Here is a 16,609-nt window from a genome sequence, read left to right on the forward strand (position 1 = left end):
AAAACTACTCCTTCCCTGCATCATCCATCCAGATCAAACGGGCTTTATATGGGGCAGACATTCGGAAGTCAATGTCAGACGCGTGTTATCAGCGATTCAGGCATCCTCCGCCAACTCTGACCCCGCTTATATCCTCTCCCTCGACGCGGAGAAGGCGTTTGATCTGGTTGAATGGCCCCATCTATACCACTCCCTAGCACGCTTTGGCTACCCATCGGTTTTCATAGACTGGATTAAACTCCTATATACTCATCCCCAAACCCAGGTATCCTGCAATGGTGTTTTGTCTCCTCCCTTCCCAATAGGTAGAGGTACACGGCAGGGATGCCCACTGTCTCCCTTATTGTTTGATATTGCTCTGGAACCTCTGGCGATAGCCTTGCAAGCGTCCAAGAAATTCCAGGGGGTCCGTATTGGTGATGTGGAACTCAAGGTGGCATTATTTGCAGACGATATGCTTCTTTTTATTTCTGAACCTGACGTCTCCATCCCAGAGATTCTCCACCTCATATCGTCTTTCGGGAAAACCTCAGGCTATCGTATTAATGTTTCTAAGTCGGAATTACTACCCCTGGGGACCCCTCATGCACCCATCACCCAACCTGTCCCTACCTTGACGCTGACGTTTAAAACTGTTCTAGATAAGATCACCTACTTGGGAATACAAATCCCATCAGACTTATCCACCTTATATGAAGCCAACTTCATGCCCATGCTACATAAGCTTACCACTACCCTTGACTCTTGGAAACTTTTACCCCTTTCACTCTTAGGCCGAGTGGCGGTTCTACAAAGTGTGTTTTTCCCACGCCTATATTATCTCATGCAGATGTTACCCATACGCCTTTCCACGAGAGATCTGGCCTACATTCGCAAAATCCTTACCAAGTTTCTCTGGAAAGGCAAGAGATCCCTCATAGCTTTCAAAAAACTGACTGCTCCCCGTACCGCGGGGGGAGTCGGCCTACCTGACTTCCTCTCATATTCCCTATCTGCCCTTTTTCGTTGGGCTGCTGATTGGCTGACGGACGGTCACGCTTACACAGACCCCGCTTTAGATGAGGCCATGTTTTCTCCCTTTTCTCCCAGCGCACTCCTCCACTCTACCCCGAAATCTATCCCTCCTCACATCCTTGGCTCCCCGCTATTCCATGATATATATTATGCATGGATCAAAATAAATAAACTGTTCCACAGGAATCATATGTCCACACGGCGAGTTCCTCTCTGGGGTAATCCTGCATTCCCTCCATCTCTCACAAACTCTACCTTTAAACTCTGGAGGACCAAAGGATTATCATGCTCCTCCAAAGTCTACGACCCGGGAGGAAATTTTGCCTTATTCTCTTTCCTCCAGGATAAGTATGACATCCCACAATCACACTTCTACATGTATTTACAGGCTCGACACTATCTTACCTCCATACTGCATTCCAGGGATCACACCTCACCCCCCTCTGGAACCCCCGGATCCACTACAATCAGTGATCACCCTGTGTGAACGTGTACACTTTTGCATTAGGATGCTGTACAACCTCCTCACTGACATAACCTCACCCCATAGATGGTCCATGTTACTGTCCCAATGACAGAAAGACATTGCCTCCCTTACTGACTCTGCAACTCTAAGCACTTTTTACTGCTCAACTATGAAAACCCTGTCCTCTGCTTATTTACAAGAAGTCCATCTCCGAACCCTACAAAGGGCTTATGTCCCCCAAATCCACCTTGCCCATTACATCCCCCTGATTTCAGGAGTATGCCCTAAATGTGGGTACCACTCAGCAACTTTCTATCACAATTTCTGGGAATGTGGCCACATTAGAAAATTCTGGGGTAAGGTACTCACCTGTATTAACACTCTGCTCCACACCCGAGTCCCACCCGATCCTTTAGCTTGTTTATGTGCGAATTTCTCTCAGTGGGACTTGGGTATTCATGGACAAAGGCACATACCGTTGCTGACTATATTGGTCACAGTATCTAAAAAGATCATTCTCACCCATTGGGTCTCCAGATCTAAACCTTCATTATCGGAAGTACAAAGGAAAATGTTACAAATACTATATTTTGATCGTAGATCTGCATTGGTACATATAGAAACAGATGTTGTTAAATTCTCTGCTAGATGGGAAACGTATATTGACTCACTCCCTCGTTCCACGCAAGCCCACATATCCACGGTCTTTGAATCGACTGAATGGTACCTGCTCCGACAAATCTCATTACAGTCTCCGCCATCATAGCTGAACATCTGACCTTGTACTACCCCTCCCCTCCCCTCCCTTTTTTCCTACCCCTTATGTGTGACCCCCCCCCCCCATCCACAGGATTCGTTTAGTTAAGTTTGACTGAGATATCAGGTTTATTGTTCATTGGAATTGTACTGGCAGACTTGCCCAAGGCAACCAGGGAGGACCTCAACCTAGGAGTCCTAAAATATGATCGGTCACCTGCCTCTGTTTTTTCCTAGACCAGGTACCTGCTTTAATCGCCTCCACACTGTATACAATTTTACAATTTTATTGCTTGTTATTACTGTTCCTGCTACTCCTTTAGATTGCATGACATCTGCCTCTCATGCCTTATATACCTTTTACACCTGATGTCTTCTTATTTTGTTGTATTGTAAAACTTCAATAAAACAGATTTATTAAAAAAAAATATCATGAAAAAAAATGTTTGTTTGGTCAACCACTCAGCTTTGTTAATTAACTTTTTAAAAGAGTGTACTTGGGCATTCATTCAGTATGTCCCTCTAAATTGCAAATATGCAAATTGTCTGCTTATCAGCAGACTGTGCATGCACTGCACATGCATTGCATTTGCACGAAGGCCGCATTGTGATTGCCATGCATTTGCAGGCTCAGTGAGATGCGATCACAAATTGATTGACAGGAAGTGACCATTTGTGTGAGACAACATGGCGTTTGTGGGGGGGAGTGGTTGGGAAAATGCAGATGTGTCATGGCCATTTTGGGGGCATATATGTGATGTCAGCTGTGATCAATTGCAATTAAAAACATGGCACTAGTGTGACTGCATCCGCGTTATTCTGAGTAGGTATGGGTCAACCACAACTATCGCTGGTACTCGGTTCCTGTGAATGGATCTCAATTCTGCAAATGCATACACAGGGTTGCGATCACATCGGTGTGCATCTTTTACCATTTCAGGGTGGCTCTTCACATAGGATTTTTAGCAGTAGCAGTTTTGAGACAATCACAATTTCAGCCTCAATAGTGATTCATGCTGAAGCATTTATGGAAATGAAACTCTGGCAGAATGTGGCAAATTCAAACTCAGTGTAAATTGCAGTGAACCAAAAGCAAGCAATTTGGAGGATTCTAATGCAGTTTATGGCAGTTCTGAATGGTTTAGCAAAAACCATTGTCAGTTTATTGAAACCTGAGCCATTATATGGGTTTGGGTTTGGGATACTGGCAGTCGGGATCCTGGTGGTCAGCGTGCCAATGTCAGAATCACGGCCGACAGAATGCCGACAGGGGGGCAAGTGAAATAAAGCTACACTCGCCACTCTATGGGTGTCATGGGCGTCGAAGCAGACGGTATTCCTGCGTCGGTATGCTGACCGGCGGGATCCTGACTGGCGGGATTGTGACTACATCCCATTATATGGGTGTCCTAACAGGTAGTATTTTAATTCCAGAAGCCTACCATATCTAACTTTCTATATGAAAACCAGCAATTCACATTACAGCTGTCGTTTCATTTGACTATACCATGATACATGAGTAATCAGAAAAATGCAATACTGTTACATTATTCTTTAAGATCACATTTACACTGCAATTTAAATGTGTGAATACATATATATATATATATATATATATATATATATACAGTATGCTGTATAACATACTTTTATTTTCTCTGATGTCACTCCCATCGATTTAGTCCCCTCAGCCTCTCAGAATACAGTGATATAAAGATGTGGCTGAATGACAAGAAATGTGTGTGACATCATTTGGGGTGGATGAAGACACAAATGGGATTGGTCCTAGAAAGTAATAAAAAAGCAGACAAAGAACTTTCAGACAAAATTTGCTCATAGACTGTACAGAGGCATATCATAAAAATGTGTATTTTATATATATATATATATATATATATATATATATATATATACTGTATGTATATCTATCTATCTACTATTTATCTATCTATATATATATATATCTATATATATATATATATAACTTGGATCAATTCTGGTTTGTTTGTTTTTTGTTTTGATTTTTTTAAACCTGCCCCTTTATAAAGTTATTTTGGTGGAATAATTTCCCTTTTAATCACATATTAAACTTCATTTTAAGAATGGAATAACTGCCACAAAAATAATCTTGTCTTCCCTAATTACTAATACCGAAATGTCCCCATGCCTCTCCCTTGACCCAAAACTACTGCACATGTCAATAATATCTTCCTACACATTAATCAGACCTCAGAAAACATGCCAGTGAGACCACCCTACATGTTTCCATCATGCTATTCACATATCCCCATATGCCACCCAGACCTCACCATATGCCATTACTCACTGGCACACTCAACTTGCTCCACTTACAGGCTCACCCCACACACACCCACTCAATCAATCAATCAATCAATCAATCAATCAATCAATCAATCCACATGCCCCTAATTCATAAAAGTTAACCACATGAGCCCATTCACAGGCACTTCCAACATGACCCGTACTCTTTGACTCTCCCCACATTAATTATATTATAAATCATTTTTTGCTTGCACCTTTATGTGTTACTGGTTCTGACATTCTCTTGTTGTACTGCATAGTCTTTTCCACTTTCACATGCTACTACTGTGGACGTGTCCTGTGTGATACAAAATGTATAGCTGTTTCAATACACCAAAAAAGTGAATAGAATAATTAAAGAGTGTAAAATACATAGGCATTATTATTAATACCTGAAGAAGGGGTGTCACCCCAAGCACCGTAATGTTGTTTTACAGCTGCAACTTCTGTATTTCAATACTTAAACTAAATTCTTGGAATCCCTATAATAGGAATAGGAGGAGTTTAAATTGGAACACAAAAGACTAATCAGTATAGTCTGGGACTGTGAAGTACATTTCCACTCAGCTTTTAACACAAGAACAGTATCATAACATCTGTGATTTTGAAAGAATGCTCAAACACATCCACAATCTTGATTGTGCAACAACTTTAAAGTACTGTAGCTACTGGCAGTAAAATTGATTTTTCAAAAGATGTAAAGAAACATCTGAACAAGAATGAATGTAAACTACACTACACTAGACTGCATAAGGATTATACAGTAAACATTCATATAATTTTTGTAGGAATAAAAATTTGTTTTTTGTTTAGTTCAGCTGCTCATGTTAAGGTTACCTGCCTTCTATCCCAGAAATTAGAATGTCTGGAAGAATGCAAGTATTTTCAAAAATGTTAAATGGACTTACTTAATTTACTCAGAAGGTATAAATTTAAAGAAACAAATACGCAAATTAAGCAACAGTAATGCAGAATCTATTTTATTGATGACCAGGGACTCTATTTATTAAAGGGTCAAAGCACGATATCCTGCAAAAACAAGACTCTATAGCTATAGGTTCCTGAGCAAATTTTGGGGTCAGGCCAACCCAGGCATAACATTATTGGTCACACCCCATGCAATCACTGCCCACACCACCCACTTCATGTGGGGGCCGATCCCAATATTTCCTGCCAAATCAGCCCCAACATCACCCCCACCATACCCTGCACCAAAATTATTTTAATGCTCATTGCCTCCCTCCCCCCTACCAGTTGCAAAATACAAAAATAAGTTGGTAAAAAATCACCTGGTCTCATCTGGCTAGTGACCTACTGTATCAGGGCTGTCATGCACGGAGCATGGTTTGCCACACCCCATGAAGTGGCACCCCTAGGCATGTGCCTCACATGCCTTGTGGGAAATCTACCACTGTCTAGGGGCAAATTTATTATGAATTGTGGACAGCCCCTGATATTAGAGATTCATTATAACCACAATTTGCAGCAATAAAGGAATATCTGTACACTGAAACTCTCAGTTGAAGGGACTGGACTCACATATGAGATAACTTTACTTACTGCTTTGGCCCCCTACTGCACTACTGGATATACACTGATGGACATAGGTACATGTATAAGTGGACAACAGCAAAGAGAGATCATGTGAGTCCATGCCCCAAAAATGCTGTGGAATATAACCCATAGGCTACAATGACTAATGTCACCTGCAGATGGCATTAGCTACTAGGTGCAAGTTGCAGAATGCAAAGCATTCTGGAACTTGATAAACTCAGCAATCAAGCAAACCTCATAGAAAATTATTGGGGCTGTTTTGCAAATGAAAATGGGGAATTGGAGCATTGCTCAGCTGTCTCATTGATTTTTGTGTGATCCATTTCTGTAAAGATTTTCTATTACAATGATAAGAAGTGATAGAAAATGTTCGTTCTGGTGACATCTTACTAAATAGATCACCAGATTCATATGAAGGTCAGCTACATCTTATATTTACTGTTTTGTATCTACAAACTACTATTGGTTATATGAACTATTGAAGGTAATGAGGTCATGATCCTGGCAGTCAGGATCCCAACTGTCAGAATCCCAAAGGATCCCAATGTGAAGTAATGTGTAAAGGTTAGGCTGTGTGTGTGTGTGGGGGGGGGGGAGGTGATTCAGGTTAGGCTTACTGAAGTGTAATAAATTTGAATATACATGCTCCATAATTTATATGCAATGCGTCTATCACCTATTTATTGTTTCAGTAACTATACAAATTATATTTTCATCCATTATAGAAGTTTGATTTAGATAAACATTTTCAAAAACAATGTAAGAATTTTTTTTACAGATTTATCAAACCTTGGAGAGAGATAAATTTGAGAGAGATAAAGTACCAACAAATCAGCTCCTAACTCTCATTTGTCAAGCACAGTCTGTAAAGTGAAAGAAGTTGATCTCCAATCTTTGATAAATATGTCTCTGCATGACTAATTATAATAAATAATCAATAATAAATAATCAAGCAAGATACGAGTAGCACAGTTAGTCCATTTACTGCATTAGCCAACTGAGTGCACAAAAAAAAAAAAGATAATTTAGGGGGATAATGTAACAATCATTCTAAAGAGTGGAGAAGTTGCCCATAGCAGCATTTATGAAGTACATTTTATAAAATTATAGATAGAAGCTGATTGTCCTGGTTTCCACTCTTTACAAGGATTTATACATTTCCCCTTAAATCACTCTATATAAAATTAATTGATGAAAACAAAACCAACTGGGTTAATATAGTATGTACCGCAACATATTGTACCCTTGCTATTTTTGCTGTTATTAAATAAGTTAAGTTGCCTCCTAGGTATAAGATGAGAACAGTTATATTGCTCCTGTAATGAAGTCCTTTATTTGAATATTGGGTTTACTTTGGGAATCATGCACAATATTCTACCTGCACTACTTGTCTTTTGTCTTTAAATGTGGATTTGTTAAACAATTATTTAGCTCAAGGACATAAAAAATTTAATATTTTTGTATATTAATATGTAAAGAACCTATTTATGATATTTGAGTTAAATTGAGATGGTTTGCATCAAAATAGGATAAATGGTTTAGAATAAATAAAATGATGGTAGTTTTGTAAATAATGAAGTATTTAAAAGTCACATTCTTAAAGTCAGTATTGTGTTTTGCATATAAATTAAGTAAAGCTTGTTAAACATAATAGATATTCTGTTTCTAATTTTTATGTGCGGAAAACTTGTGGATTACTTTCTCTGCCTTTCTATATAAGACACTAAGCCATAAAATACATAGAATGATTTCCAAGCCAGTGATTGGTATTTTTCATCAAACATAGCTGTCCATTTCACTTTCAATTAATTTCCTCCCCAAAGGGATGGACTGTAGCAATATCCAATTTCATTCATTCTCTTCCTTTGCTGTTCGCAGGTTAATTTTGTTTTATGGTAGTTTGGAATTCTCAGATAAGACTATACTTATATGTGTTAATAATTCTAATCTATTCAGTTCAGTTGTTATTAATGTCTCCTTAAAAATGTATGCTCATAATCCTGCTATAGAACATTAAAATATTTGAATTAAGATTTTAATAATAAAATAAATAGAAATAAAAAATAAAAAATAACTACATATATATATATATGGAAAAATAAAATAAAAAATAACTACATATATATATATATATATATATATAAAACAGAAAATTACTCTCCCACTGCACTATTTTATAGTTAAATGATAAATTTATAAAATTATAAGTGGCTGCCTGCAACCTCTAAGTTCCCTGTTAGAAGGAACTAAGTGTATGAAAATATGAAGCAAATAGAGGTAATGGCGCCAAGGGGGTCGTATCAACGCCCTACTTTAAAATGGACCCTTACAGTGTTTTACAGATACATTTCGTCCGATAGCATATATAAAAAATGTATTTATAAAAACATAAGCTCAAAACCAATGTCCATGAATATACAGAGTTGATACATTTGAATTTGTTGCACAATTTGAACAATCAGCTTGTAGTGATGAGGAAAGATGTAGATATGTCACTACAATTTTCTCCTTCTACTTATTGTAGATTCGGAGGTAACATCAGACAATAGATAAATAACCCAACGCGTTTCGTCTTGTTCCAAAACTTCATCAGGGGTGATAGCTCATCAATTTAATAAGTATTGTCTGCACATAAATGATCATTCAAGGATGTTTGGACAATTTTTTTCAAAATTTCAATGGAACTTGATTGGTACAGCAAGGACCAGGCCTCAAAAATCATCAGCTTGAACCTGACATTTGAATACTCAAATATGAGGAAGATTCATAAGGATATAGAATCTAACTGGTTCACAAGCTTAAGACACCTCATCAGTCAACAGTTTGAACCTGACATTCAGAGACTCAGTTGTGAAGACAATTCGTATAGGTATAGAACCTAACCAGTTCAGAACACGTAGCGAACCCTCCAGTAGTGCAGTACTGAGAGCCCAGTCTCTGTGTTATAACTCTGTATATTCATGGACATTGGTTTTGAGCTTATGTTTTTATAAATAATTTTTTTATATATGCTATCGGACGAAATTTATCTCTAAAACACTGTAAGGGTCTGTTTTAAAGTAGGGCGTTAATACGACCCCCTTGGCGCCATTACCTGTATTTGCTTTATATATATATATATATATATATATATCTATCAGAGCAGTCGGCGGCACTCATATATATAAAGCTATAGATTAAACACGCACAAAAAAAGATTATATTTATAGATTATTTATAAGCATTTACAGTTTGCCCAGTTTGATTAACAATAAAAACCTAAAGGTTTTTTTAAAAATACTTTAAAAAAAAAAGAAAATGTTACTACATGTTGTTGCCTTTCTTATAGCATGATGCATTGTAGGTGTTTTTTAAATCTTTTACTTTTTGAAAATCTTTTAAATGAATTTTTTGCATGAAATGCACATACTAACTGCATATTTAAATGTTGTGCATTCTTAGTTCCATTTCCATAGACCCCAGTAAGGTAACTGCTAATCTATTAGTACAGTTAGAAAATCTTCCTTTCTGACCTGAGAATGGTTGGTTGGTGGGAGTTGCTGTGGGAAGTGATGTTGACAAGCACATGAAAATGGTGTGCCTATCTGAGAAAGAATGTACCAAGTTGTACAATCATTTGAGCTTATACATTTTCTTTAGGTCCATTTTACTTTCTATACTTTGTTCTATATTGCTAGTGAAAATATTTTAAGAAGTTTTGTAGTAAACCTATCAGGTAGACATTGGACCCTATTCATTTGGATCGCCGTGTACCAAAAATAACAATTGAGTGATTTTTGGTACACTGCGCATGCACTGCAGCCACACAGTGCATGCATACGCAGTAAAAGTGAGATTGCATCCCTGAAGGATGTGATCACACTAAGATTGACAGTAGCGGGCATCCGATGTTGTGGGGGAGTGGTGGGCCAATGCAAACCACTTTTGCGGTGGGTGTTCGGGATGACACATGCAGCCGCCCTGATGAAGAAAATGGTGGCAGACTTGTCCTGCGCTGTGTGGCCCCAAGCATGCTACAGAAGCAGTTGCAGATTCTGCATTTTAGAATAATCTCAACTGATACTGAATAGGGTCCGTAGTTCTTTAATAGGCTTGGTTGACTTAAGCAGAGCAGAACATTACAATTTATATAAATAAAATGATATAGTTTTATTCACAATATATTAGTGCTTTGCAATAATGAGCTTCTTCATTATTTGGTAAGTATACTTTTTGTGCTGTCACATGTCACTGATGCTACGTATCTTCAGCATGTGCAGCCTATTCTAAAATTACCCTTGAGCACAATACAGTAATGAAAAGAAACATAGTAATGAAAAGAATCATAAAATACTAAACACAACCAAGAGTATAATTACATAATTACATTATGAATTTTAATCATTTACTCTTTAATAATTTGACCCAACACGTGTGAAAATATATCTTAATAATGTGCTTCCTTTCAATTTAAAAAGTTCACTACTTTTGTTTTTGTTATTTCATAGTACAAGTAACATTTTTTTTATTATTATTTTATTCAGGGCACATTGAAACCCTACTGTGTTCTTTGGGATGATTCAAAATCGTAAGTGGAAAATTAACTTCATTATTTATTATGTACTTATTTCTATATTTGTTGCTTGCATTATGTTTAGATTTGATTTCATGAAATATTTTATGATAATTGCCTTTCTTTTCATAATTTATGATTATTATTCTGGTTTATTCAGCAGCAGATTTGTTAGGTTTTAATGAGAGATAATCAGAAAAATAGGACAGCATTAGTACATATTGAATAAAGGTGAATCTACTTTTAATACAGTAAGATATGTTTTCAAATATCAAATATTAATTTTACACATTGTGAAACATAACATAAATAGGGCACATCATTCCGCAATGATTGAATTTATTATTTCATTATGTAATTTTTTTTTACAATTATTTTTGTTCTGAGCGTATTCAAATTTTTGATTCTCCATTGTAATGCTGGTGGCTGAATTTTCAATTGGAATAAAACTGTGGCATTATATTATATTAGTTACATTAAATTCTAGTATATTAAAGCATTTATGCATGAAATTGGAAGTGAATAAGAGTAATGTTGCATATTATGGTTTATTAAATATTAGTTTTTATTACGTGAGAGCTTGTCATGCCTGTATCAGCTCATTACTAGTATTGTCTGTATCTACTCATTGCTCGGATGGACCAAGTAAGAGAAAAATAAATCAATGTCATTATTAGGCAAGTTTCAGCAATGGTCAAGTCATACCAATTCATTATCCAGAAGTACAGTCTTAATCTAAAGCCAATGTCAGTGAAGAGAGATAATATCATGAGTCAAGTTAGCTTGAGCACTGTATTCCATGTGCCATGGACTGTAATAATACCTATTTAACATGCACATAAGAGTGCTTAGCAGCAGATGCTCCTTACCTGTATGTCTGGAGGGAAGGGGGGTGGCTGGCTGATCTCCTCCCAGCTCCATGCCCTCCCGGTGATTGATGATTGAAGTCACTGGGAGGTGGGTCTTAAGTCTGGGGACAGGACTTAAGTCTGGCACTGGTAGAGAACAGGCTGTCTTCTAAGGACTGCATCATATGCAGCTCATAGAAGTAAAATTAGGCTGCCATAATAGTAGGGGAGTGGCTACCTATGTGAAGCGCTCACTCTGCTATCACAGTCTGGACTGGCAGTCTCAGGGGAAGAAACACCTCCCCCTGGGACTGCCTATCTGTCTGTGGTTAGCAGAGCATGCTTACAATGGGAAGTCACTGCCACTGCTAGGTAGTCCCTGCAAGTGGCAGATTTTACTGCAAGGGCTGCAGTTCTGCATCCCAAAGGTAAAAACAACTCTGGTCCTTAGTAAGGCAGGACTTGTTACAGTGCAGTGCACACACCAACTAATTACTGACAGGTACTCCAGACACTCATGAGTATACACCTGTGCATGCATTAGCATAACCAAACCATAACCTGCCATGACGAAACACTCTGTTAGCTAGTATTGTCAGAAATTAATTTGTAAAAACATGAAGAGTCTGAGCTGGTATCCAGGAACATTCTTCAAGAGTATATATCCAGTTATTGCAAGGACCTAGGTATTCCATTTCTAGAAGAGTGGTTGCCTTGATTCTTTAGTGAAAGATAAATATTTTTGACTGCTAATAGTAGAGAGTAATGAATGATATATGGAATTCCCAAAATAGATTTCAATCATACTGATACTAGGTTAGGAATTAAAAGGATATTATATTGTTCAATTAATTTGTATCCCATTTTATATCAAGGTATTTTAAAAGTAAACAATTTTTATAGAACGCTAAACTCTATACCCAATCTGATATTCATGACCCATTGATTACATTGTATTAGTACATTGTTTTCTTAAAGGATACTGCTTATTTATGCCATTTCAAAATTTCAACCAATCAAATAGTCATAGAGCTTGCTTCAGTAACATTAAAACAGATGCAAAAGAGAAGAACTGTGGATGTCTGTCATTAACTCAAAAACTCCCAGTAAATGAATTGAAGCTATCAATATAAACAAGCCAAACTAAAAGCAGGGAATCTATTCAGCCAAATTGATGTTTAGAAGCATATAACTTAAAATACTGTTATAAGACTTAGGGGCTCATTCATGTTTGTAAGTAAAACAAAAAAGCAAGCAGATGGGCAATACCATGTTGCACTGCAGGTGGGGCAGATGGCACATGTGCAGAGAGATTTAGATTTGGGTGGGTTATATTTTTTCTGTTCATGGTAAATACTGTCTGCTTTTACATGTTGCCCACAAATGTTAGCTTTATTTTTACACTGCAATTTAGATTTCAGTTTAAACACACCACGCCCAAATCTAAATCTCTCTGCACATGTTATATCTGCCCCTCCAGCAGATGTAAACAGGCTCTTTGCTAATTTTGTTTGACCATTGATGTTCTGATTTAGAATGCTTTTCAAAATTTGAAAATTAACTTTAAACCTCTGTCAGAGAAAATATTGTTAGGAGGTCAGTGTATTGTCATGACATGATTAAACAAGTTGGCTATTTTGTTAAGGGACTTTGTAAACTTATATAAATAAGAAATAGCTTTGGCTTAATAGCCTCTTTCAATGCATGGAAATCTTTGGCAACTTCAGGTTACTCCTCTCAAGCAATTGCTCCTTTCTTAGTAAGAGTTGTTATAGGTGGTATTACTGAAGAAATAAAATTGTGAGCAGCAACTGGATAAATACAAATATTTTCACATCTGTAAGAGGAAACTATTCAAAAATAACATGCACCTAGGAAGAATCCCTTTCTTGATAAAAACAATATACCTTTTAATATTAATCTTGCCAATACATTTCTTTATTTTGCTAGATAATGAGTATGTTTAGACAAGAAAATAAAATTCTCAGCAATCAGTTATAGAAAAGGAAATAAACTAGATCACTATAAAGATAAATTATTACAGATCTGCATATATAATCTCTGGATATAACATTGACAAAGACTAGAAAGATAGCTGGTGCATTACGTTAACTTACTCTTTGTAATGAACATTGAATGTATTGAACCATTAATCTATGACCAAATTTGTATTAAATTATAATTGAAGGTCTAATTTAGTAAACACTTAGGGATCTCTAACATGACAAAAAAATCTGAAATTAATAGTGATGAATACTTGTTTTCATTTTTTAGCTGTCTTGATAGCAAAATGAGAAATACATTTAATATAAAAAGTAAATAAAAACAAATATTGTCACAATGCTAATTAGCAGCTAGGGGTATGTAAGAGGATATTACATTCATATGGCTCCTAGTAAAGCAGCATCATACCCCGGCTAGGACATTCTCTGGATTCCTATCATATGAAGTTTGGCAGAGGTTGGTAGAATGCGAGCGGTAGGTCCTAGTTTAAATCCCCAATTAATTCCAGCAATGTGCAGTGGCTTGGTATAGGGGAAGGCTCCGGTTCCTCTGAAGAAATTAAAAGTCCAAAGAATAAAGGCAGTCCAATGTAATACCAGGGTAGACGGTTATTGGAGTCCAAATGATAGTGGGGGTCATTCCGAGTTGATCGTAGCTGTGCTAAATTTAGCACAGCTATGATCATTTTTCCTGACATGTGGGGGGACGCCCAGCACAGGGCTAGTCCGCCCTGCATGTCAGTGCCGCCCCCCCCCCCCCCCCGCACAAATACAAAAGCATCGCACAGTTCCTGTGGCTGGCCGGGAGTTATTTGTCGCTGCCACTGGCTGCAGCAGCTGCGTGAGACGTCACGCAGCTGCAGCGGCCCGCCCCCCACAATGGTCCGGCCACGCCTGCATTGGCCGGACTGCTCCCCCTAAATAGCGGCTTAACGCCACCGTTCTGCCCCCTCCCGCACAGCAACCGCCTCTGTCATGACTTGTTCCGGTCACGTGATCGGAGCTGGCCTAAAAGCTCTGTTCTCTATTGGATAGAGGATGGTCATGTAACCAGGAAGAACATTGTCAGAAGAGGACTCTGTCCACTGTGTCTGTTCGTATGCTGCCGGCCACATGACCCAGTTACAATGAAAACAGAAGTGGTAACAATATTATGTAAAATTTGAGATAATATAGCTGATGTCCCTAACAGAATATTTATTTAATCCTCATAGATTTTGTTATTAAGATACACTTTTTACCTTCTGAATGATTGAGTCATATGCCCAATATCAATAGATGGAACATTTCGTTTATAATAAACCCGCTGTTAGGATATATTTTTCACTTTTACTGCAGCCGAGTCATGTGACTGGCAGCAGATATATAGAACTAATTTATATGACTGATAAATCCCTCTTCCCTTTTTTAATACTAAATAGGGCTAAATGATATATATTTTTATCGCTATCGATGTTGCTGTGGCAACTGATACACAATATTATGTGACATCGGAAGGGCTGATCCTGGTGGGGAGTATATCCAATCTGTATTTACCACATTACTAGGATATATCACCCGCCCTCTCCCCGGCCATAACACATGACCGGTACAAGTAAGGGGAACATTTGGCTTAAGACGCACATGTTGCTAGGATACCACTTCCGTTTTCATTGTAACCGAGTCATGTGGCCGACAGCATACGAACAGACAGTGGACAGAGTCCTCTTCTGACGATGTTCTTCTTTGTCACATGACCACCCTCTATCCAATAGAGAACAGACCTTTTAGGCCAGCTCTGATCACATGACCGGAACTAAGAAAAATAAACACACAAATTAAAACTGAAATTTACTCTGTTTGCTGGTTCATTTTTTTAATTTATCAGGTACGTGTATATGTGTGACCAAGTAGGTTTGTGATTATTTTAATTTGATATTGATTCTAGGGATGGTATGGTTAATTAATGATCTAGAAGTCACAGGTGCAATAGTTCATTTCATTATAGTAGGGTATAAATGTAGACTTAGGGCTACACTCCAACATATGCTCCTGAGGAAGCTTGGTTGTTTGCACCAGCAAAACGCATTAAGCCTAAAGGATACAGACACTGGGGGTCAATCATTTGGACTCCAATAACCGTCTACCTTGGTATTACATTGTAATGCCTTTATTCTTTGGACTTTTAATTTCTTCAGAGGAACCGGAGTCTTCCCCTATGCCAAGTCACTGCATATTGCTGGAATCAATTGGGGATTTAATCAAGGATCTACCGGTCATATTCTAACAACCTCTGCCAAACTTCATATGAAAGGAATCCAGAGAATGTCCTAGCCGGGGTATGATGCTGCTTTATAGGAGCCATATGAATGTAATATCCTCTTACTTACCCCTAGCTGCTAATTAGCATTGTGACAATATTTGTTTTTATTTACTTTTTGTATTAAATGTATAGCTTTTTTTTTACCTACTGTCCTGTGAATATTTTTAATATTATTTAAGGTGAATTATTTTTTAAATGCAGCCAGCGCTGGTATATACCGCTTTTCTTCTAGAGGTTTCCAGGCACCTGGTACCCAGACCACCCACTCCCCTAAACACAAAACAACAAACACACACACACAAAACTAAACTTCCCTTACTGTTCATCTGCAGATAGAAGCGCCTGGCTTGTTGCTTCTCACTACACTAAGTGTTATGAAGAGAATGGAGCTGCTGCACATGCCCAGTTGTGGCAGCTCCTCTCATGAGGCATTATGGATTATCCTGTCAGTCAGTCTCAACCTGGGTAATGGTAAATCTGTCATACTCATGTGCTGCATCAGTCACTACTTTTATATCAGCTGGTTCCTTATCACAATCCTAAATCTAACATAGAAAGTCATGAATCACCCACTATTCCCCTAATTGGTCTCTATGCTCTTCTGTGGCTAGCAGTATTATACTTATTCATACTAAAATGGCTTTATCTCATGTATACTGCTTTCTCCTATGCTACTACAGTACTTAAATGTAAAAAAAATGGCAAACATGAACTGCGCTAATATACTAAATTGTCTTGTTTACAGACCTTATAGAAAAGGAGTTTCTATACTTGCTGCTGTGTACAGTATCA

The 16,609-nt window shown here is 37.7% G+C and overlaps 1 protein-coding gene across 5 annotated transcripts in view; it reads left to right on the plus strand.

Annotated features, from left to right (window-relative positions):
- The window catches only part of ADGRB3 (adhesion G protein-coupled receptor B3), a 1,362,616-nt gene that overhangs the window by 951,078 nt on the left and 394,929 nt on the right, over positions 1-16,609 (plus strand). For all 5 annotated transcript variants that reach the window (XM_063916752.1, XM_063916755.1, XM_063916756.1 and 2 more), the window contains one exon: positions 10,636-10,679. In XM_063916752.1, coding sequence (XP_063772822.1) covers positions 10,636-10,679 — 44 coding nt within the window. The remainder of the gene's footprint in view (positions 1-10,635; positions 10,680-16,609) is intronic.

The sequence above is a fragment of the Pseudophryne corroboree genome, chromosome 4, assembly GCF_028390025.1.
Source record: "Pseudophryne corroboree isolate aPseCor3 chromosome 4, aPseCor3.hap2, whole genome shotgun sequence".
NCBI lineage: Eukaryota > Metazoa > Chordata > Amphibia > Anura > Myobatrachidae > Pseudophryne > Pseudophryne corroboree.